The sequence below is a fragment of the Phaseolus vulgaris genome, chromosome 8, assembly GCF_051622355.1.
Source record: "Phaseolus vulgaris cultivar YP4 chromosome 8, ASM5162235v1, whole genome shotgun sequence".
In the NCBI taxonomy this organism is placed as follows: domain Eukaryota; kingdom Viridiplantae; phylum Streptophyta; class Magnoliopsida; order Fabales; family Fabaceae; genus Phaseolus; species Phaseolus vulgaris.
The window spans coordinates 49,067,538-49,091,786 of record NC_143505.1 but is presented as its reverse complement, the minus strand read 5'-3'; the positions used below and the strand labels follow the sequence as shown (position 1 = coordinate 49,091,786).

Here is a 24,249-nt window from a genome sequence, read left to right as displayed (position 1 = left end):
TGTCGTCACCTCTGACCGCAAACTCAGGTCTTAAAAAAAGTATACCCTATTTTGGTGTAAATTGAAATATTAAAAGAGAAAGCTAAAAAATGTAAAGAAAAGTAGAATTATAGTGAAAAAGCTAAGATAAACATTAAGGAAAATAGTTTGACAACTTGGAATTGTATATATTTGTGAATTTTTATGTGATAGGTTTAGAAATAAATATATAATAAAAAGTAAATTTATAATTAAATAATATAAAAAATATTAAAATAATTATATTAAGAGTTGTAATATGCTTCATTATCCAAAGATTAAATATGATAAAAAAAAGGGAATCTTATTTTCCTACAACAGATATTATTTGAGGAAAATCAACGGAGGTGTTTGTTTTGAATGATGTAAAGTGTAGAAACGAAAAAAAAAACTACACACATAATTATTAGAAAAATAAACTTTCATACAAAAGAGATTTGTATTCAAATAATATAATTAATTATATATCTCATAAATATTAATAATATGATTTAGAAAATTTGATTTTGTTTTCCATCCTCTCACTATGTATCCTTTGATTCAAACTGATATCTATTTCTCACCGGAAAATGATACTTTAATAATTTTTAGAGTTATATTTAATTTTTAATGTGATAAATTTAAAAATAAATATATAATAAAAATTAAATAATATAAAAAGTATTAAAATAATAATTAAAAATTATAATGTGATTATATGAAAAAAATATGAATTATCAACTTATTATTACGCTTTCTCATCATACTAGCTATATTTATAACTTCAGGGCCACATGTTCTGTGAGTATGTCAAACTTTGCGAACTTCAGATTGATTTGTAGAGGCATTAACTAAAAACTTCATTTACCGAGTTAACAAAAACTAATTTTTATACAGTATAAAACAAAACTACTATATTTAAATAACACGATTTAATGAAATATAAAATTATCAGTCAAGACCAGTGATATTAATCTATGTGTTTTAGTTAAATAATTCATAGTTGTTACTCTAAATTTGAAAAAAATCTAAAGAAACTCAAAATTGTGCTTTTATTACGAGTTTAATGTAAATTGATATTAAAATTATTATTATTATTATCAAAGAGATCTCATTTAGTTGGTTGAACACCATCTATGAGTTATATATATCTTCAATTTTTATAAATAAAATATATATTAAAAATATTATTTATCTAAATTCATATATATACCTTCATGTTTTATATTATTTTTATTTATAGTATTCTTTTATGCATGTATATTAGCTGTATTCACTATCTACCAAAACTATCTCAAACAATACAATTGGCAAAGCAATACGAAAAATATCTCGAACAGTAACAATAGATATTTATAAATAAAATATTATTTTAAAGTTGGTTCTGTATTAAAGTATTACTAAAAAAACGGCGTTTATACAAGAACTCCTTCAACCGACCTCTCCCATAGTTGTCGTGTTGAAGTACCTAGCAACATTAATTTGAAAACAATCAGCGCCGTCTCTCCTCTATAAAATGAAGCATTTGATAACCCAGTAAGACCACTTGCATATTGTTTTGGATATCACAACCACAGTCTAAGGAAGAGATAACAAAGATGGGTTCTCTGGGCACAACGAAGAAGCCCCATGCCGTTTGCATTCCTTACCCAGCACAGGGTCACATAAACCCAATGCTTAAACTAGCAAAACTCCTTCATTTCAAAGGCTTTCACATCACCTTTGTTAACTCTGAGTATAACCAGAAACGCCTTCTGAAATCCAGAGGGAGTTCTTCCCTTCATGCTCTCTCTTCATTTCGCTTTGAAACCATCCCCGATGGTCTACCGGACTCCGATGTGGATGCCACACAGGATATTCCTTCCCTCTGTGAGTCCACCAGAAGAACTTGCCTCCCTCATTTCAGAAAGCTTCTCGCTAAACTGAACAACTCAGATGGCCCTCCAGTGAGTTGCATAGTTTCTGACGGTGTCATGACCTTCACTCTTGATGCAGCTCAAGAATTGGGTCTCCCTGAGGTCCTCTTTTGGACAACTAGTGCATGTGGCTTCATGTGTTATCTCCAATACGAACAATTATTTCGAAAGGGCATAACACCTCTCAAAGGTAATTTACTTTGACTTGTATTTCTTTTAAATTCACGCCTTAATTATTTGATTTAATGATCCATGTTATGTTACCATTGAAAACGATTTGGTACTTTGGCCGTTATGTACATAAATGCGGTACCATACTCATTTTATGAATTATTTTTCATATTCATGAGCGTAATTTGTAATTATAATTAAGGTGGTGAAAGGGGTAGGATTTCTCCAGTTGTCTACTCAACCCCTAAAAAATGGCAGAACCTGATTATTTAATACATTAGTGTGTTGTATGTTGTGTCTAACCGTCAATACGTTTCACTATAATTTATTTTTAAATAATTGTTAAATGATTTTATTTAAAGAAATTCTTTTGATGGTTTTGAAAACTCAATATATATATATAGTAGAAAAATATACATCTAAATTAAATATAAGCTAAATTATTAAAATATTTTAAATTCTCAATTAAATTTATTCATGTGTGGTATATTTTATGAAATTATTTTATTTTATTTATGTTTGACCAAGTTGTCAACCTATTCTTAAATAAAGTTGGATAAAGATTATCAGTTTTTTCCATTCATGGTCAAATATAATTTTATTAAATTAGAAATAATGATAATTTTGATAATTCTTATTTCTTATAAAATTATTTGACAATTTTATTATAATAATATACAAAACAAAGACTTTAAAAATATCAATAATTTGACATATGCATTTGACATGATCTTTTATATGTCTGGTATTTATATTATTTAAATTTAATAAATTAACTTTGTGTGTTTGCTATGTAGACTCAAGTCTTGTGACGAGCGGGTATTTAGAGACTACCATCGATTGGATACCAGGCATCGAGAAAATTCGATTGAAAGATATTCCTAGTTTCATTAGAACCACAGATTCAGATGATATTATGCTCGATTTTGTACAATGGGAGTGTAAGAGGGCTCGAAGAGCTTCTGCAATAATCTTGAACACGTTTGATACCTTAGAGCATGATGTGTTGAAAGCGTTCTCGTCTATCTTGCCTCCTGTTTATTCCATAGGTCCTTTGAATTTACTTGTGAAGAATGTTGATAACAAAGCATTGAATGCAATTGAGTCCAATCTGTGGAAGGAGGAGTCTGAGTGCATGGAGTGGCTCAACACCAAAGAGCCTAACAGTGTTGTTTATGTGAACTTTGGAAGCATCACAGTTATGACAAGTGAGCAACTGGTTGAGTTTGCATGGGGACTTGGTAATAGCAATAAAAGCTTTTTATGGGTTATAAGGCCAGATCTTGTGGCTGGTGAAAATGCTATTTTACCTCCAGAATTTGTGAAACAAACAAAAAATAGAGGCCTTTTGTCGAGTTGGTGTTCTCAAGAGCAGGTACTGAATCACCCTGCGATTGGAGGCTTCTTGACACACAGTGGTTGGAATTCAACATTAGAAAGTGTGTGTGCAGGTGTTCCAATGATATGTTGGCCTTTCTTTGCCGAGCAACAAACCAATTGCAGGTTCTGTTGCAAAGAGTGGGGGATTGGGATGGAGATTGAAGATGTCAAGAGAGACAAAATAGAGAGCCTTGTGAAGGAGTTGATGGATGGTGAAAAGGGTAAGCAGATGAAAGAGAAAGCCTTACAATGGAAGAAATTGGCAAAAACTGCAGCTTCTGGCCCTTACGGAACTTCCTTTCTTAATTTGGACAACATGGTTCATGAAGTTCTTTTAGGCGAAAATGTTATAAATCAGTTTTAGATTAGTTCGATGCTTTACATATATTTTATATTTCGAAAAAGAAGTACAGTGTTAAGTTATATCTGAAGAAGAAAGTTTATTTCAGTTTGATTTTAAAAATCTTAGCATATTTCAGTTTAGTTCTCTATCACTAATCTTTATTATCAAGAATATCTATTTCCGTCAGAACAAATAATAACTTCTAAGTTTATGTAAACAAATTATTTGAAAAACTAAATTGATTTTGCAATTTTTTTTACCAACATAAACACAACTAATTAAACATCTTTTTAGCTGTTAAGGTGTAAATAGGATTGTGTAAGTTCTCCATCCCTTGTTTTATATATGTTGTTTAACATCGTTTTGTATATATAAATGAGTGTAATAAGTTTCTTTAATCTAAATAAAATTGTTATATGATATTTTACTTTGCCTTTTATTGTAATAAATACATATATAAATTAATTAAAAATTAAATTAAAAGTTCGGATATAATTGATAAAAATGTAAGGATAAAAGAATTGCTCAAAGAATAGCATATGATTAACTCACCACTCTCCTCCAGGATATATAGTAGTAGGAAACTTGGCTTCTAGACTCTAATAAAAGTAATTTGATAAATTATATGTATATCTTGTAGAAACTAATTGAAAAAAATAATAGGAGGCAAAAAGTTGTAGAAACTGATTGAACGTAATTGCAAAACTGCTGAATCGATACATTTTGATTTACACTGACCACTAATGCAATAAATGGTAAATAATTTAAGACTAATAAAATCTGAATTAATAACCAACATCCTTCCTTAATTCTGATTTGGAACAACCTTCATTCCCAACAGATCTCTTAACTTGATGAAAACATCGATCTTTAATGGCTTAGTGAGAATATGTGCAATCTGATCTTCTGATCTACAATATTCCAATTTGATCATGTTCTTCCCAACTTAGTCCCGCGGGAAGTGATATCAAATATCAATGTGTTTACTTCTTTGATGAAAAACCAGATTCTTTGCAAGATTAATTGCAGAGACATTGTCAACATAAATCTTGATTGGAACATCTAGATTAAAACCAATTTGAGTCATGATATTGTTAAGCCAAACTGATTGACAAGCACTTCCTGCTGCTGCTACATACTCAGCTTCACAAGTAGATAATGTAACAATTGACTATTTCTTTGATGACCACAAACAAACACTCTTTCTGATCGTAAAACAATTACCACTAGTGCTTTTTCTCTCGTCTGAATCTCCACCCCAATCACTGTTTGAGTATTCGACGATCTCAATCTTCTTAGATGAAGAGTAAAATAAACCAAAAGTTGTAGTACCTTTGATGTAGCCATAATTCTCTTTACAGCTTGTAAATCTTACTGTGAATCCACATAGATATGTGCATAAATAATCTCAATATCATATCACATAGTATGACAAGGTTAATTCATATGATCTAAAAGACTATATTTTATTTCACACTATAGACAAAATCATATGAACCTCCTTCGTCTCTCAACACCTTATAATCTTCATCTATATGACTCCAATATATCAGGAGAGTCAGGATATCTCCTTCTAGATGAATCCCTAATCAATGCACATCCTAAAAAATCTTAACAGAGTATTTTCTTTCTTGAAAATACTATGTCTTGATTAAAGTAATATGAGAAGTGCGTGTCTATGTGTTGTGAGTTAGTAGAAGTCTGACATGAGAAAGATGAATTATGAATTGTGATAGACACTTGATGGTTTGTGAGAATATACGAGAATTCATGACTTTATGTTGATATTTAAAGTTATATTTCTATTAAAAGTTTTAAAAATAGCTAGCTTACTTTGTTGTTTGCATTGTGTTTTATTTTCTTTAATTTGTGATGATCATGTATTTACATGAGAGAAGATGATGTTATAGGTGATATAACTCCTTAGTGAGAACTTAAAGGATGAAAATGTTTATTTTATTTGAATATTTTGTTTTAATCTTATGTAAATATTAAAAATCTTTATGAAGATGGATATATTTTGAAATACTGTATGAAGATGGATATATATTGCAGGTTATGGTTATTAGATGTTGGCAAAATATATGGATGTTACAGAAAACATCATTATAATCAACTCATTCTCTTTGAGTAAATCCTCTAAATCACCCTTCTCACCTTGAATTTTCATTGATTTGTTCTTGATTACCATCTTTATATTTGAAAATCCACTTACAACTAACAAACCAAAAACCTACCAATAACTTAGAAGATACACTAGAAGGTTCATTTTCTAACAGTTCACTAGTAACTATTAGTAACTATTAAAGACTCTACTATAAATTCTGCATATCTATACCTTTACGAAGCTTGAATTGTTCTTCTTGTTCTATCAATAACAAATTTGTAATCATCAACATTTCAGTCTTCATTAGATGCAACAAAGCATTTGTCTTCTTTAACGCATTAGAACATCCATCTTCCTCGTCATAATAATGTTATTAAGTTATATATTTTTCTTCTATCTTCATTGACTTTTTGTAATAATAAGAACAAATTTTGTTCTCAATTATATTACCAAACTAAAATTTGAGTTATATTCAACCTTTTAAAAATAATTTTACACTAATTTTATTTTATTTTGTTGCTTCACCCAAGCCAAATTAAAATTAATCTCAATATTTTAAATTAATTATTTTAAATTAATTTATTCAATTAGTCTTTTAATTTTTAATTTTTAATTTTTAATTTTTAAAAAAGTTCTTCACTTCTTAAAAAATTGTAAAAAATCGATTTCCAAACAACTAAATTTGAACTTACTTTTTTTTCGTTATATTTTTTTTTTCGTTGGGAACCACTATCTACTACTAATAAATTATTAAATACAAATTAATTTTAAATATAAAAAATAATTAATTAATATATCGATTAAATTAGATATTATTTCTATAAAAATTATTTATATTTAAATTAATTTTTTTATTAATAAATAATTTTTAAGTTTATGTGTAATTAATTACTAATTATTTTGATTTTAAAGTTGATAAAATTTGATAAATATGTAGATATCAATTTAAAAACTATTTATTAATAATATAAATTAATTTAAATAATAATACTTTTAATATCTAAAATAATATTTAATATAATTAATATAACAATTAATTATTTTTGTCTTTAAAATTGATTAATAATTTTCTTAATACAGTAATTTGAAAATTTGGTATCATGAATTGAATTATGAAATTACACAATAAAATTTGAAAAAAATATTGTGAAGTAGTATACTTGAGATTTTTTTAAATTGGATTTATTTTTGAAAGAAAAAATGTCCACTCAAACTACCAATAAAATCCAAAATCTAAATATGAATTAAAAGTAACCATTCTGCCTGTGGAAACTTCTCCCTTAGTCAAAGTATTTCTCCACTTTGTATTCCTACAATGTTACTTTATACGGTAACGTTGCTTTTTTATTCATCGGATACATGTAAAAAATAGGAAAAAAGAAGAAGTTAAAAGTTAGATAGTTCAACACATGTTTAAATTGGGTTATTTTAATGAAAGTTGATAATAGTAGTTTTGGTTTGAGCTGACAGCGTAGGGTGAGGCCTTTTTATAATTTGCAGAAAGTACTGAAGTGACAACACATGCTAACTTTTTATCTCAACCAAATTCACATCAATCTCCAATTCACAGACTGTGAACATCAAATGTCCCACTTGCCATTCGCAAGTTGCATTTGTCTTCATGTATTCTCATATCTAAAGTTGGTCTAGAGTATGATTTTATTGTGTGATTGCTAAAAAAGTTAACAAACTGTAGGATAATAGTTTATAATCTGTTTACTTTTTATTTAATAATTTGAAAATTTACAACTAAAATAAATAAATTCCATTTATCGCGAATAACACGCATATTTTCAAATTTTTAAGCAGGAGAAATCAAAATTGTTTTTAATACATGATATGTTTAGTATCTGCTGCCCCATTTGTGGTCAACTAGAATTTAGATATCATTGAATTCAAGCCTCATTTCTGGTCAACTATAATTTAGATATCATTGAATTCAAGGCACTTATCAACGCAATTTGTGTCACTATATGAAATCTTGTCAAGAATATGATCTCAGATACAATTATAATCATTATTATCTTTACTTATTAAAAGTCAATATGTACAAAACACTAATTAACACAAGATCTCATCACTATTTTCTAGGTTTTTGACCATAATGGTTTTTTTTTTTTTATTAAAATGGGGTTGATGTAAAAAAATTATAAATCTAGAGCAAGTTGCGTTAACTTGTCACGACTTCATTTGTAGAAGTTGTGTAAAGTTGGCACGACTTTACCACGTTAACCTGAAGTCATCCCAACTTGGTACGACTTCTGCCATGTCAACCTGAAGTTGTGCCAAGTTGGCACGACTCTGTCCACGTCATATTTTTTTAAAAAAATTCTTATTTTTAAATAAATATATTATAATTATTTAATTATAATTAAAATTATAAGTTATGTACTATTTGAAATTAATTTGATAAATAAATTTTGTATGAAGGAATAAATACTTAGGTAAAGAAAATGAGGAAATTAATAATCAAACTTGAAATTGAATTTTATTATCAAGTTTGTTTGTGCGGACAATTGTTTCTATTGTGACCTTCGGTTCTGCAATATGAACATTTTTTTTTGTTTATTTAGAATTGAATAATCTATTTCATATATTAAATTAGATCTCATAAGCTTGGAAATATTGTGGAGACTGTACACTGGGACGATAAATGTCGTTAGTTGTAAATGACAAAATGAGGAAACAACAATTACATGTGGACAAGGTAGACTTATAGCTTGAAACTCCCCACAATTCTCTATTTTCCAAATAATTAATTCTCATTTCTATTTATTTCCAAATGCAATAACACTTTTTTCATATTTTTTATCAATCTAATAACCAAATTAATATATCACATTATCGTCAAACATGATCCACATACAATTATTCATTTTTTATTGCTTAAAACTAACACCCTTAGAAAATTATGTATCAAATTAATTTTAAACATTACATAACTTACTACTCAATATATAAATAAGAAAATTTTACAAGAAAATTAAATATATATATATATATATATGATGTGGACAAAGTCGTGCCAAGTTGGCACGACTTCAGGGGTTGACGTGACAGAAGTCGTGTCAACTTGGCACGACTTGCCTAAATTTATAATTTTTTTGAAAACGACCCCATTTTGGTAAAAACGGAAAAAAGGTCCCATGATGGTCAAAACCCCCCATTTTCTACCCATTCCTCATCTTGTTAATCCTTTTTCTTTTCTTTCTCATTGTTATTCAATGAAGTTCAAAAGTTCAACCCGCATGATTAGTTGTTGCAACACTTTGTTAAGTAACCTGATACAAGTCAGAATTTGAGTATCACACAGACACACACATAGTGTAACTGTAGAGCGCCTGATTGTTCCACTTTCTCAAATAATCAAAGGACAAGTATTTGTCTAAAACACATGTGGGGTAACCCACATCTTACCATCATTATTATTTATGTTGTGGGTACCCATGTCTTACCATCATATTTCTTCATCCATTTTATGTCTGCAATCTGCTTCTTTTCACACGGTTAGATATTGTGTTTTTGTAACTGCACATAAATATACATAAGTGCATATGATATTTTATATTTATGTTTTAATTGCTGATTTAATATTTATAGGTAATTGCTCATAAAATCATTTAAGAGTCAGTTACTGCAGATACTGTAAATGTAATTGTTAGCAAAGATAATAAAATATCTTCCTCTGATTTATTCAAAAAAACCAACAATTGGTATCAGAGCTATCTTCTTGAGGGATATGTGAGGTTAGTAGAGTGCATCAATGGAAGGAGGTTTCAATTTTTCAACAATGGCACCACCTGTCTTTGATGGAGACAATTATCAAATGTGGGTTGTTCGTATAGAGACCTACCTAGAAGCATTGGATTTATGGGAAGCTGTAGAAGAGGACTATGAAATTCAGTCCCTTCCAGAAAACCCTACTGTGGCACAAATAAAAACACAGAAGGAAAAGAAGATGAAAAGATCAAATGCAAAAGCATGTCTATTTGCAGTTGTATCTCCTATGGTATTCACAAGGATAATGTCCTTGAAGTCAGCAAAGGCAATCTGAGATTACCTCAAGGCAGAATATGAAGGTGATGAGAGGATTCGTGGAATGCAAGCGCTGAATCTAATCAGGGAGTTTGAACTGCAGAGAATGAAGGAGTTAGAATCCGTAAAAGAGTACTCTGACAGACTTCCAAGCATTGCCAACAAAGTGAGGTTGCTTGGATCTGTGTTAAAAGATTCAAGAATTGTGGAAAAACTGCTTGTAACAGTTCCAGAGAGGTTTGAAGCCACCATAATAACCCTGGAGAACACAAAGGACCTATAAAAAATTTCTCTCGTAGAGCTCTTAAATGCTTTACAAGCACAAGAACAAAGGAGAGCCATGAGACAAGATGGAGCAGTAGAAGGAGCCTTACCAGCCAAACATGAAGATGACTGGAGAAACAAGAGCAAGATAAAGCAGAACCAATGGAGAAGTTGTTGTACACAATAACAACAAAAGGAAAAATTATCCTTCTTGTAAGCATTGCAACAAGTTGGGTCATCCACCATTCAAATGTTGGAGAAGACTTGATGCCAAATGTTCCAAATGCAACCAACTTGGACATGCAATGATATGCAAAAACAAAAATCAGGTGGAAGAGGCAGATGCTCAAGTTGTTGATCAAGAAGAGGAAGATCAATTGTTCGTAGCTACTTGTTTCTCAAGTAGAGAATCAAGTGAAAGTTGGTTGGTTGATAGTGGTTGTACCAATCACATGACACATGACAAGGAACTCTTTAAGGAATTGAGAACTACAGAAATTAAAAGGGTGAGGATTGGAAATGGTGAACATCTAGTAGTAAAAGGAAAAGGCACAGTAGCTATCACAAGCTATAAAGGTACAAAAACCATTACATATGTTCGTTTTGTGCCAGAGATTGATCAAAACCTTTTGAGTGTTGGTCAATTATTGGAAAAAGGCTATAAAGTGATGTTTGAAAATAAACATTGCTTAATCAAGGATGTTGATGGCATAGATTTGTTTAAAGTTGAAATGAAGGGAAAAAGTTTTGCTCTAAATCCAATGGAGGAGGAGCACATGGTCTTTAAATCCAAAATGGAGGAGAAGCACATGGCCTTTAAATCCAAAGAAAGTGCCACTGAAATTTGGCACAAAAGACTAGGGCATTTTCATCACCAAGGATTGCTTCAAATGCAACAAAAAAAGTTGGTAGAAGGACTTTCTGATCTTGATGATAACCTGACCAACTGTCGAGCATGCAAATTTGGGAAGCAACACAAGCAATCATTCCCTAAACAAGCTTGGAGGGCTTCAAATAAATTGCAACTCATTCACACTGATCTTTGTGGTCCTCAAAAAACACCATCATTAAATGGTAACCTTTATTTTATAGCCTTCATTGATGATCTAACAAGAATGTGTTGGATTTTCTTTTTGAAACAAAAATCTGAAGTTGCTGGTGTTTTTATAAAGTTCAAGGCTAGGGTGGAAAATGAAAGTGGTTGCACTATTCAGATTTTAAGATTTGATAATGGTAAGGAGTACACTTCAGAAACTTTCAATCGTTTTTGTGAGGAGGCAGGAATTGAGCATCAATTAACAGCCCCATACACTCCACAACAAAATGGAGTCAGTGAAAGGAGAAATAGATTTATAATGGAAATGACTCGTTGCATATTTCATGAAAAGAATGTCCCAAAGAATTTTTGGGCGAAAGCCGCAAACACTTTTGTGTTTTTACAAAATCGAATTCCAACAAAGGTAGTGAAAGATCAGACACCATTTGAGCTTGGTATGGATACAAACCATCTTTAAAATTTCTTAAAGTGTTTGGCTGCATGTGTTTCACTTATATTCCACATACCAAACGTGACAAGCTTGACAAGAAGGCAACAACTGGCATTTTTGTTGGTTATAGTACCAGTTCCAAGTCTTACAGGGTGTTTCAACCAGATACTGGACGTTTCATTGTATGCAGAGATGTTTATTTTGTGGAAGATGAACAATGGAGTTGGGAAGACTCAAATAGGTCAAATCAGATTCCTAGTCAATCAAGGCATTTATCAATTGTCAACACTTTAGAAGAACATGTAAATAAAGAATGACAGGATGAAATAACAGATGATACACCGATTAGAGGTACAAGATCAATCTCTAATATATATCAAAGATGCAATGTGGCTATTTGTGAACCTGTTGGATACCATGATGCAAAACATAATAAGCATTGCATGGCTGCAATGAAGGAGGAGTTGTCAATGATTGAGAAAAAACAGTACTTGGGAGCTGGTTGATAGACCACATGACAGGAAAATAATAGGAGTGAAGTGGATATTTAAGACTAAGTTAAATCCTGATGGCTCAATCAACAAGCTCAAAGAAAGGCTAGTAGTTAAGGGATATGCTCAAGTGTTTGGAGTTGATTATTCAGACACATTTGCACTTGTTGTTAGGCTTGACACAATTAGATTGCTTCTTGCCCATGCCGCTCAAAATAATTGGAAAGTGTTTCACTTGGATGTCAAATCAGCATTCCTAAATGGATTTCTTGAAGAAGAAATTTATGTTGAGCAACCTGAAGGCTTTGTGGACAAAGGAAATGAAGACAAAGTGTACTTACTGAAGAAGACACTTTATGGACTAAAACAAGCTCCAAGGGCCTGGTACAATAGAATAAATGATCTCCTAATTAGTTTGGGGTTTGAGAAAATTTTATCTAAACTTACTTTATATGTCAAGCATGATGGTGCATACATACTAATCATCTCTCTTTATGTAGATGATTTTTTGGTCATTGGAAATAATCTCGATCAGGTCAATCAATTGAAGTTGAACATGAAGAAGGTCTTTGAAATGACAGACCTTGGCCTAATGACTTACTTTCTTGGGATGGAAATTAAGCAAAGTCAGGATGAAGTCTTCATCTGTCAGAAGAAGTATGCAAAAGAAATACTTAAAAGGTTAGATTGCAAGGCAATGAGCAATCCCATGAATCAAAAGGAGAAGTTGGTCAAAGAAGATGGATCTCCCAAAGTTAATGAAGTTGAATTCAGAAGCTTGATAGAATGTCTATGTATTTGACAGCAACCAGACCTGACATTCTAAATGCAGTAAGCATTCTATCCAGATTTATGCATTGCCCAAATGAGACTCACATGATGGCTGCTAAGAGAGTCATCAGATACATCAAGGGAACTTGGAACTTTGGAGTTAAATTCTTGAAGCGTAAGGAGTTTAAGTTAACTGGTTTCTCAGACAGTGATTGGGGAGGTTCAATTGATGTCAAATCAGCATTCCTAATCTGGATATTGTTTTAGCCTTGGATCAGGGATGTTTTCATGGAGCTCAAAGAAGCAAGAAACAATAACTCAATCCACTGCTGAGGCAGGCAGAGTTTGTTGCTGTATCAGCTAGTGTGAATCAAGCTCTCTGGTTAAGAAAGATCCTGACTGATTTAAATCTGGAGCAAAAGAAAAGCACAAATATTTTTGTTGATAACCAAGCTGCTATTGCAATCTCTAACAATCCAATTTTTCATGGCAAAACCAAGCACTTTAATATCAAGTTATTTTTTGTAAGAGAAATGCAAAAGAATGGTGATGTGTCTCTTTGTTACTGTAAAACTGAAAATCAGCTTGCATATTTGTTTACCAAGCCACTTCCAGCTAGCAAGTTTGAATTCTTAAGACAGAAGATTGGAGTTTGCAGTTCAAAAATCAAGGAGGAGTGTTAGATATTGTGTTGTAATTGCACATAAATACACATAAGTGCACATGATATTTTATATTTATGTTTTAATTGCTGATTTAATATTTATAGGTAACTGCTCATAAAATCATTTAAGAGTCAATTAATGCAGATACTATAAATGTACTTGTTAGCAAAGATAATAAAATATCTTCCTCTGATTTATTCATTCCACATTTATTTTCTCTTTAACTTGAATGAATAGGGAAAAGAGAAATACAACCGTACTCTTCCATCCTTTCATTGTGATTACTTTTTCTTCCCCATACATCTTTTCTTCCCCTCACTTTATGCATTTAATGACTCACCATGGATATGTAACAAATAGAGACAAACATACATCACATAAAAAACCTACTCGTAGAAGGAAAAATAATTAGTGGTGGATACCATTTCTGCACAATACATCTTCATTAGTTATCATACAAATTTATCTTCCCTAAAAACTTTGTTATATCTTCATATCTTATAACTTTATTTACAGTTTTCTCAAACATTTTAAAGCAACTCTAAGATCATCTCCCTTTATCTTCAAAATGATTGTACTTGATACAGTTGACTAAATTTGAATCCGCAATCACTGATGGTCTACATAATTCAAGAATAACTTGTATGTTACAAAATTGAGATCAATATTATGAGAGGGATGAGGGAGGCTTTTAGGTAATGACCATGATCTATAATTTATCATATAAAAGAGGTAAGACCAATATTTTTAAATTGTGCTCATGTAACACCTTTTGCAGATAATACAACACCTACCAATTATTCTTTTATGATGCCAAATTTCCAATGATTGGTATTAAAAAATTGATCTGCCTGAAAATATAAATTGTTCTAGTTAGGTATTTTAAGCATACAAACCTTTTTTTTTATCAGCAAAGAATTAAGTAAATTAAAGGGGATACTTCTGGGTATCCCAACCTTTTACAAAACCTTCACAATCTATCCTAAAAAGCTTTAGGAAAACAAGGTAGAGAAGGTGTGCACATAACACTAGTACAAAAAGGTAAATTAACGACGGTTAAAATCGACATTTAAAGACGGTTCCAGAACCGTCGTTATTACAGGTGTCGTTAAAAGGTATGGACTTATAACGACGGTTGTGAAAACCGTCGTTAAAGGTGGTTCCTATTTTCCAAAAAAAATAAATGACTTTCAAAGACGGTTCCTCTAGGAACCGTCGTTATAAGTGTGACTTTCAAAGACGGTTCCTCTAGGAACCGTCGTTATAAGTATTGATTAAAAAAAATAAAAAAATTTATTTTTAAAAAAATCTCAAATAACCTGCATAAAGTTTTCAATTCCAGAAAATAAAAACATTTCAAATCATAATTTAAATATAAAAATTACATACAACAAATTATAACATAATACAAAAAAGTTTGGTAATATATGAAAAAATTTGTCATTGTAATGATTTATCTATACTAGAGTGTTATACATGGTTACAAAATACTTTGACCATGTTGTTCTCACATACTCCAATGCTTCTAAATCTAGCGGGTGTTGGTCGTTGAACAACTGTGACATTTGAAATATTTTGAATTAGTGCATGATTAATAAATCTCAAATTTTAAAGTGTTTATTGTATTGAGGTATTACCTTATCCCAACCTTTCTTAATTTCAGCTTGCAAAATAGTCAACATCCACTGCATAACATAATAACCGCACTCATAATTTTGAGGTTGCCTGTTGGACTGCATGTGAAAATAAATGTATTAAATGAATGAGTGAAACACATTAAATTAAGTGAACAAATATACTTTTAATACCTTAAGGTACATCCAAGTGAGTTTTTGTGCGTTTGAAGTTCTCCTCCCACATAACATATTATATCCAGAGTAAGCACTAAAATAATAAGATTTCATGTTAGAATACATAACATTATATAATATATAAGTAATAATAAATGTTAAATGAAACTGTTGTACCTATCTATAATGTTTTTAAAATAGGCAGGAGGTTTTTTATGCAAGGAGCAAAACCATGCAGCGGTATGATCTTGAACAAATATGATCAATAGTTGCCAATGACGCATGTATAACAAATCAGTTAATTAGTTTCTCTTATTTCAATAATTTATTAAAACTTATTTAATAAATAAGAACTTACTCATGGATGTACGGAGCAAAATAAATGTGTTTTCCACCATTCTTTAAGGCAGTGGTGATGTATGTTTGTGTTTCCGACTTCTTGTTTCCAATTGATTGAGTGATTTGAGGGTCTAAAAACCCATATATATATTATGTTTCCTCTCATCAAAGCATAATCCAGAAAGATACCTAAATTTCAATAAGTTAGTACTAATATATTTAATAAATCAAAAGTATAAAGAATTTAAAATTTGAACTTACATCATCCATAATTGCAGAACTGTTATGTTAATCTCTTGATCTCCGGATGCAAGGTCCAACAAATCAGACATGTGAACGTACAACGGTAGATTACTATGCCTTCCAAAAACATTGGCATCCCATGGAACCTCTAAGACGGTTGTATCTAAAGCTGTAGCAACTTCCACCAATGCCGCCAGAGGATCATCAATGGAGACTATTTTCTTCTTTCCCAGAGGCAAATTTGTCTTAGGTTCCTGCTACTCATCAAAACAAAAAATACTTAAATTAGTTAGAATGTAATATATCATAATTGTATTAGTATTAGTGCAAATATATACCATAGAGTCTATAGGTCTGACGAGATGTCTAGGCCAGGCAACGAAAGTATGTAATGCCTCTGCCACAATTGTCACCTCTGATGTCGGCACAGGAACTGCAAGATCACCATAAAGGACCTTCTCCACCGTGACCTTCATCAAATTAGAAGGAAGAGGCACATTGTGTAACATTGTGACCCCTTCATAACACTTACCCAAGGCAACGAATCGGGTCAAAGAATTACACTCAACATATAATTCGCATTGGCTAGTTGAGCCAAAGTCATCCCCTGATAGATCAACTGCCGAACAACTCCCTTTAGTGCTGACTTTCTTAATAGGAGGCGGAGGTGGTTCATCTTCTACCATAGTAGGTGGTTGCTGTGAGTGTCCTAAACCCTCCATTCGCGCACTAAACTCCTCCATGAAGCTTTCTTTAAGCTCTTGAGTTACCTCAGCCTTTAACTGCTCACGTAGTTGTAGTAAATACTCTTGGCTAGGTTCATTGGACAATTGTTCCTTGCTGTGTGATGGAGGTCCAAAGTATGACCGAATCCCAACCCCATATCCAGCTACACGAACACGTCCAGGGTGTTCAGGTCGTCCAAGAGCAACATTAAGAATATCATTGCGACCACATGGTTTAAAAGTCCCCTGTGTTGATTGCTCATTAAGAGAATCCTAAAACAAATGAAAAGAAATTGACAAACTTAAACACATTGAATTTAAAATAACACATAGAATTTAAAATAACACATTGAAAAGAAATTGTCAAACTTACAATGCGTTCAACTGTTTGTTCTGTAGACTTAGAACTCCATGTCCCTAATGTGTTTATACGGGCACCCTTCCACATCTCATGTCGGAGTGGTGGGGATGGAGGTCTTAAAGAATCTACACTATTCATTTCCTCAATGGAAGTAGAACGTGCTTTAATCTTTTCTTCAAGCATCCTCTGCTCTAGCAACTTATAACCACCACGAGACAATAAGTGTGGGGTATCATTATGTGCCTGATTGGCTTTTGCTTTGTTTCGAACCTCCTATCATAACACTCAAAATTTAGTAATACGTTAATATAAACTATATTCAAATATAAAAGTGATACTAACCTGCCATTTTTCAGTTTGTCGAATATTGACAAACTGCTGCCAAGTTTCTTCATCAATGGATGCATATTTTGCACAAGGATTTTCTTCTTTCCTTTTCCCATATATATAATCTGTTGTCAATTTTGATTTAAACTGACGAAACTTGACACCCACATCTGAAAGAACCTTCGCTTTCAAGGTTTCCACATTCGGGATGTTGTAATGTGTCTACATTGTTTGAAAGAATTAGTTCATAAACAAAAACAAAGTATAAAAGAACTTTAGATTTAGCAAAGTAAAAACAGTTACATACCAGAATATCTTGCCAAATCATGTTTTTCTCGTGGTCAGTCACCTGATCCCAGGACTGAGTTAAGATAGAGATCCTTTCACGAGAAAGTACTCCGAGATAACTCCTATATTTCTTTGCATGTTGCCCAGTGGGCACACCAGTGTGGATATCAATAGACAAAGGTATTTTGTCATCTTTAGTTATCTTCTTAAACATATTCTTCAATCTTGTAGGTCCTCTACCAGTTTTTGAATGGGAAACTTTATCATCTGCCATGTTCCTGTTATCAAAAAAATATAATAAGCATCAAGAATATGAAATATAATGAAAATGAAATATATTGTAAAACTAAACATGAATCACATGTACATACAAATATATATTCCTTCATCATGATCATTTCGAGTTGCATGTACAACATCAGCAACATCCTCGTACTCTTTATTGATGGTCGTTCTTGTAAGTGATTCAATCTCACAAATGTCATTGTTTGTATCTTCTGGGTCATTATGTTGTTTTTTTCCATGTAGCACAACAGACCAGTGGTCAGACGTAGGATCTTGGATATAGAAAACTTGGGAAGCTTGATGTGCCATTATAAATGGTTCGTCATGATAACCTATCTTTCGAAAGTCAACCAAAGTCATTCCTGATTCATCAACTTTGACACCAGTCTTATTGTCAACCCACTTGCATTTGAAAACAGGTACAGTAAACTTGGTATAATTAAATTCCCAAATCTCTACTATGACACCATAATAAGGCATTGATCCCACAACAGGATTTTGATCCTTTGCAGTTGAAAACTGCATAGACTCTGCCTCCAAGGTGACTCCGCTATTTTGCACTGTACTCCTATCATCTCGAGACTTTGTGTAAAACAAACAACCATTTACTTCATAGCCAGAACAACATAAAACATCAAATTTGAGACCGTTTGCAAGCCATGTTAATGTTTCAGATGCTGATGGATCATTCATTATTTGTTGCTTAAACCATGACATGAAAGTTTTGTTATGCTCAATTAACACCCATTTTTCTGATTGTCTTGGATTTTTATATTTGACAATGTCTTTGTGTGTATCCAAGTATGGTAACACCTCATCAGTGTTATTTAAGATATACAAGTGTGCTTGCAGAACCTCTTCTCTAGATTTGCTTATGACATGTACACCTCTTGAAGATTTACTTATGAATCTACGAGAGTGCCAACCTTTTTCAGGAACTCCTATACATTTGGCTTTTGACATGTACTCGGAACAAAACTCAATAGATTCTTCTGAAATGTATCTTTCAATAATGGAAGCTTCTGGACGACATTGATTCTTCACATATCCCTTCAAAATCTTCATGTATCGTTCAACTGGATACATCCATCGCATATAAACTGGCCCACACAATCTGATTTCTCTTACAAGATGAACAACCAAGTGTACCATAATATCAAAAAAAGATGGAGGAAAAAACATCTCGAGTTGACACAAGATAACAATTATTTCTTCTTCAAGTTCATCCAACTTCTGAGAGTCAATCTCTTTACTACATATGGAATTGAAAAATGAACATAGTCGAGTGATTGTATGCCTAACATTTTTGGGCAAGATTCCACGAATAGCCACCGGTAGTAATTGTTGCATTAGAACGTGACAATCATGTGACTTTAAGCCAATTAGTTTCAAATCATTCATAGATACAAGACTCTTCACATTTGAAGAGTAGCCTTGTGGTACCTTAACACCTTTAAGACATTCACAAAAACTTGTTTTCTCTTTCTTTGACAAAGTGTAACACGCTGCAGGCAAGTATGTACGTTTACCAACTTCTCTCGGTGCCAATTCCTCTCGTATATTCATCTCAATCAAATCTAGACGTGCATTCACACCATCCTTTGTTTTGCCTTTAATGTTCAGAAGTGTTCCTATTAGACTGTCACACACATTCTTCTCTACGTGCATTACATCTAGACAGTGTCTAACATCCAACTTACACCAATACGGAAGATAAAAAAAGATTGATCTCTTTTTCCATATTTCACTCACCGTTTGCTTCTTCTTCATTTTTCCAAAAGTCACATTAACATTTTTGATTTTTTCATAAATTTCAACACCACTTAATGGAGTGGGACAAATGTCATGTTCTTGGTATCCGTTAAAAGCTTTTTTCAATCGACGATACAGATGATATTTCTTTAGAAATCTACGATGCCCAAGATACACGGTTTTTCTTCCATGTTTCAACTGCTCATAAGATGTCTTGTCTTGACATATTGGACATGCTCTATGGCCTTTCACACTATAACCTGACAAGTTCCCATATGCAGGGAAGTCATTGATAGTACAAAACAACATTGCATGCAATCGGAAAGATTCATTCTTAAACGCGTCAAACACATCAACCCCTTCATTCCACAATAATTTCAAATCTTCAATCAATGGATTAAGATAAACATCTATGTCATTTCCAGGTTGTTTTGGACCAGAGATCATCATAGATAACATCATGTATTTGCGCTTCATACACAAAGCAGGAGGTAAGTTGTAAATCACTAACAAAACGGGCCATGAACTATGATTACTACTTAAATTTCCAAAGGGATTCATTCCATCAGTTGCCAATCCAAGTCTTAAGTTTCTTGATTCTTTTCCAAATTCAGGAAATTCTTTATCAATATTCTTCCACTGCAAAGAATCAGCAGGATGACGAAGTAATCCATCACATTTTCTATTATCTGCATGCCACCTAAGGTTTTTAGCGTCATCTGCATTTGCAAACAAACGCTTAAGCCTTGGAATTATTGGAAGATACCAAACAACCTTAGCAGGAGGACCTTCCTTTGTGATTTCATCAATTTCATCATTCTGACCAACTTTAACCTTATAACGTGACAAACCACACCTGGGACATCTTCTTAAATCTTCATACTCATTTTTGTATAAAATACAATCGTTAGGACATGAATGTATTTTTCTATACTCCATACCCATTGGACAAAGTATTTTTTTTGCCTCATAATTTCGATTGGGCAAGGTATTTCCTTCTGGAAGCATGTCCTTAACCAATTGAAGCAATTCTGTAAAACTTTTGTCGGTCCATCCATTCATTGCCTTCAAATTCATCAACCTTAACACTGCAGATAATCGTGTGAAGTTAGTTGAACCAGGATACAAAGGAGTCTCTGCATCATTAGACATATTTTCGAAAACTGCATTAGCAAATGATTCTGCTCCCACATCACGAATCATGTCTTCTAATCTATCATCCATTGAGAAATGAACTTCCTCGGAACCTCCGTGCACACTTGGCAAGTCTAACAATTCACCATGCCACGTCCATGTTGTATAACTTTTCAAAAATCCATCACACAAAAGATGTTCTCTAATTTCGGAAACACTCAATATTCTTCCATTTAAACAATTGACACAAGGGCACCTTATCCTTACTTCATTCTTATAACTAACGGCATTATGTTCTGCGAATTGTATGAATTCTTCCACCCCTTTTTCGTAAGTATCACTTATCCGTGGTGTATTAATCCAACTCCGATCCATAGAACTGCCAAACTAACAACCAGTGTGGACTCACAACCAATGCGTTTAATATGTAATCATAAATAAATAAATCAAAATTGCCGAAGGTCGGACACCTTCGGACTCAAAACCAGTGCGTTCAATATGTCAAAACAATATATAACCATTAAAAAATAAATCAAATTGCCGAAGGTCGAATACCTCCGGACTCAGAACCAGTGCAGATTAAATATCTCAAAACAATATATAATAATTGAAAGTTAATCAAAAGCGCCGAAGGTCGGACACCTTCGGACTCAGAATCAGTTCGTTCAATATATAAAATCAATACTTAACTCAAGATAAACACTTTCAAACTATAGTTAATAATAGATAAAATATACTAACCTCAAAAGAGGCGGCGGTCGCGGTCGGAGGGCACGGTGGGAACAATGACGCCGCTCAAAGGAACGGAGACGCGGCAGAACAGCAGCAGCAACCGGCAGTCGGCAGCAGCAACCCTCGCGGTGGGGTCACGGTGGGTGCGGGGGGTCGCGTTCGCGCGTTGGGCGTCGCTGTGGGGTTTCGCGCGGTCCGCCTTGGGCGTCGCGGTGGGGTCGCGGTGGGCGCGGTCGCGCGTTGGGCGTCGCAGTGGGTTCGCGGGTCGCGGTGGGTGCGGTCGCGCGTTGGGCGTCGCGGTAGGGTTTCCCGCGGTCTTCGTACGGCGTCACGGTGGGTGTCGCGTACGGCCTTGGGCGTCGCGGAAGAGGCGCGGTGCGGTCGACCTGTGAGGCGGGGAGACGGCGCGGCGCGGTCGACCTTGCTGCTAGGTCGCGGAAGAGGGCGGTGGGCGGCTAGGTCAAGAGTGAAGAGGTCACGAGCGGTGGTCCGCGGCAACGGTTTGCAAGGCTTAGTGAAGAAGAAGGCAACGACAAGAGTGAAGATGAGAGTGTGAGAAAGAAGGAAATTAATTAGTTTAGAGCGGGAAGGGCTTTTAACGACGGTTCTCAATGAACCGTCTTCAAAAGTGCTGCTTTTAACGACGGTTCTGGCGCGAACCGTCGTTGTATGTCTCAGGTCCAACTTTTAACGACGGTTGTGGGGCTAACCGTCGTTAAAAGTGCAAAAAAAATTCAAAAATTTACGACATTGCCACCGCGTCGTTTTTAACGATGGTTGTTTTCAAACCGACTTTAAAGGGAGTCGTTATTGTAGAATTTTGTACTAGTGTAAAGACTCTATAAACCAACTAACCAAGCATAAACTTCTATGTACAGAGAGGACAAATCACATATAAAAGAGCAGAAACTTAAACCCACTTTCTCAGCATAGCAGCATGGAATACAGCCCCACTTCTCCACAAAATCCACACGGGGTCCACTCTTCACACACCTTTACACCTTGACCCATCCCACCTTCAAAGCATACAAACCTTTGTTTCCGCAAATTGTCATTAGTTTGAGAAAATTTTAGATAATAGATCATTACACGAATATGTCATTACCTTGAGCCATAATTTTTTGAGCTTTCATGTCAAGAAAGGAGATTGGTCTGAATGAAATCATGACAAATTAATTATTGCCTGCAGTAGGAACCCACTAGATCATTGACTCCTACTCCACTATCTCTCTCTTCTAACTTCTGGTGTTTTGCTATTGGTTCAATTCTGTAATAAGGACTCATGTATTTTCATCTGATATGTGAGTGCACAAGAAATTCATCCAACTCGTGTCAAGTTAAACACAGTAAATTCATGCATGAGATAAAGTTTTCTTTCCTATTGAAATTTGTCTTACTAAAATGCTAAAATTAAAAGCTAAAGGGGTATGTTCACTTTCTTTCTTTTTTTTACTGTTGGAGTGACTTATTTTACTCTTATAAATAAAATAAACAAAAAAACTGTGCTCATACCAATTCAACCAAAAGATTAGAATAATAGTCCACAAGCTTAACAAGTTTGTGTATTTAATCCAAGCTCTTTGATGGATTTGTTTGGTGTTATCCCCCTTTGCTGAGGGATCAACATCCATTCCCTGTCATCATCTAAACCATGCCACGTTAAGATTGTTTTCTACTTATAGTTATAGAAATTTGTTTTCAGAACAAAATTGTGCAAAATGGTAATATCAAATTACTAACAACTTCATTTGATAATAATTTGTTAATTTGTACAATATTAAAGCCATCAGTGCAACCTAATTTGTATTTGACCATCTTTCCTAACTCTTAGACCTTGTATGGTAAGTTTAACGGCTAATCTTTAAAAATTCTAACTACCCTTGAGATAGAGAGTGGTGTTACAACATAGACTATTGATATATAATAAAAAGCACATAACAAGGAAAAAAAATTATTTCCACAAATTCTAATTGTATATCTTATAAAGTTTGAGACCAACTATGAGAAAGATGAGGGAGATTTTTAGATAATGAACCAACAACTTAAGGGACCAATGCTATCTAACTAGTACATGAGAAGAAAGTTTCATAGAAATGTAAAATCTCAGAATTAAATACGTAAGAAGAATAATTTAGAAGACTCAAACAACCAACAACCAAAAGATGTTGAGGCTTTGTTTCGTATACCAGTTCAAACTTTCAAACATTCTAAAAATATGACCCCATTTCATGTTTTTTTTATTTCATATTTATTTATGGTTCGAAAATATAAACTAATAATTTCACATATTCAAATATATTATACAAGACGGTTTTTTTTTATCAATAACACATAGAAGAATTAATTATCTGTTAATATTAGTAATTTGGTTATTTTTCATAGAAGAATTATCTTCACCTGTTGTCGCTGGTGGAAAATTTTGTTGAAAGAAAATTACTAGCCTAATTACAATATGTATCGTGGCACAAAATGATTGGGTGGTTGTAACAGTATTATTATTCCCATTGATACAGTTGTGCTTGTGTTGACTGGTAGATGAGACTACCCATGGGAATAAAGAATGAGGATGGGAGAGTTTGAGAAAATATAAGTATATTTTGAATATTTGTCCAGTACCATATATTGGTATGATGATACTTCTTGATT

The 24,249-nt window shown here is 33.1% G+C and overlaps 2 protein-coding genes and 1 pseudogene across 2 annotated transcripts; 2 read left to right on the top strand and 1 right to left on the bottom strand.

The window, feature by feature from the left end:
* Positions 1-1,414: 1,414 nt before the first annotated feature.
* Positions 1,415-3,927, top strand: LOC137826140 (7-deoxyloganetin glucosyltransferase). Its single transcript, XM_068632003.1, has 2 exons — positions 1,415-2,103; positions 2,882-3,927. Exons 1-2 carry the CDS (start codon positions 1,596-1,598, stop codon positions 3,826-3,828), a joined length of 1,455 nt encoding a protein of 484 aa, XP_068488104.1. The 5' UTR covers positions 1,415-1,595; the 3' UTR covers positions 3,829-3,927.
* Positions 3,928-9,663: 5,736 nt separating this feature from the next.
* Positions 9,664-10,400, top strand: LOC150025632 (uncharacterized; annotated as a pseudogene).
* A 5,611-nt stretch (positions 10,401-16,011) lies between these two features.
* LOC150025631 (uncharacterized) lies at positions 16,012-21,246 on the bottom strand. Its single transcript, XM_090294142.1, has 6 exons — positions 18,079-21,246; positions 17,720-17,902; positions 17,581-17,634; positions 17,098-17,358; positions 16,338-16,931; positions 16,012-16,253 (listed from the first exon to the last, which is right to left on the bottom strand). The coding sequence occupies exons 1-6, from the start codon at positions 21,244-21,246 to the stop codon at positions 16,014-16,016; spliced, it is 4,500 nt and encodes a 1,499-aa protein (XP_090150268.1). The 3' UTR covers positions 16,012-16,013.
* Between the last annotated feature and the right edge of the window lie 3,003 nt (positions 21,247-24,249).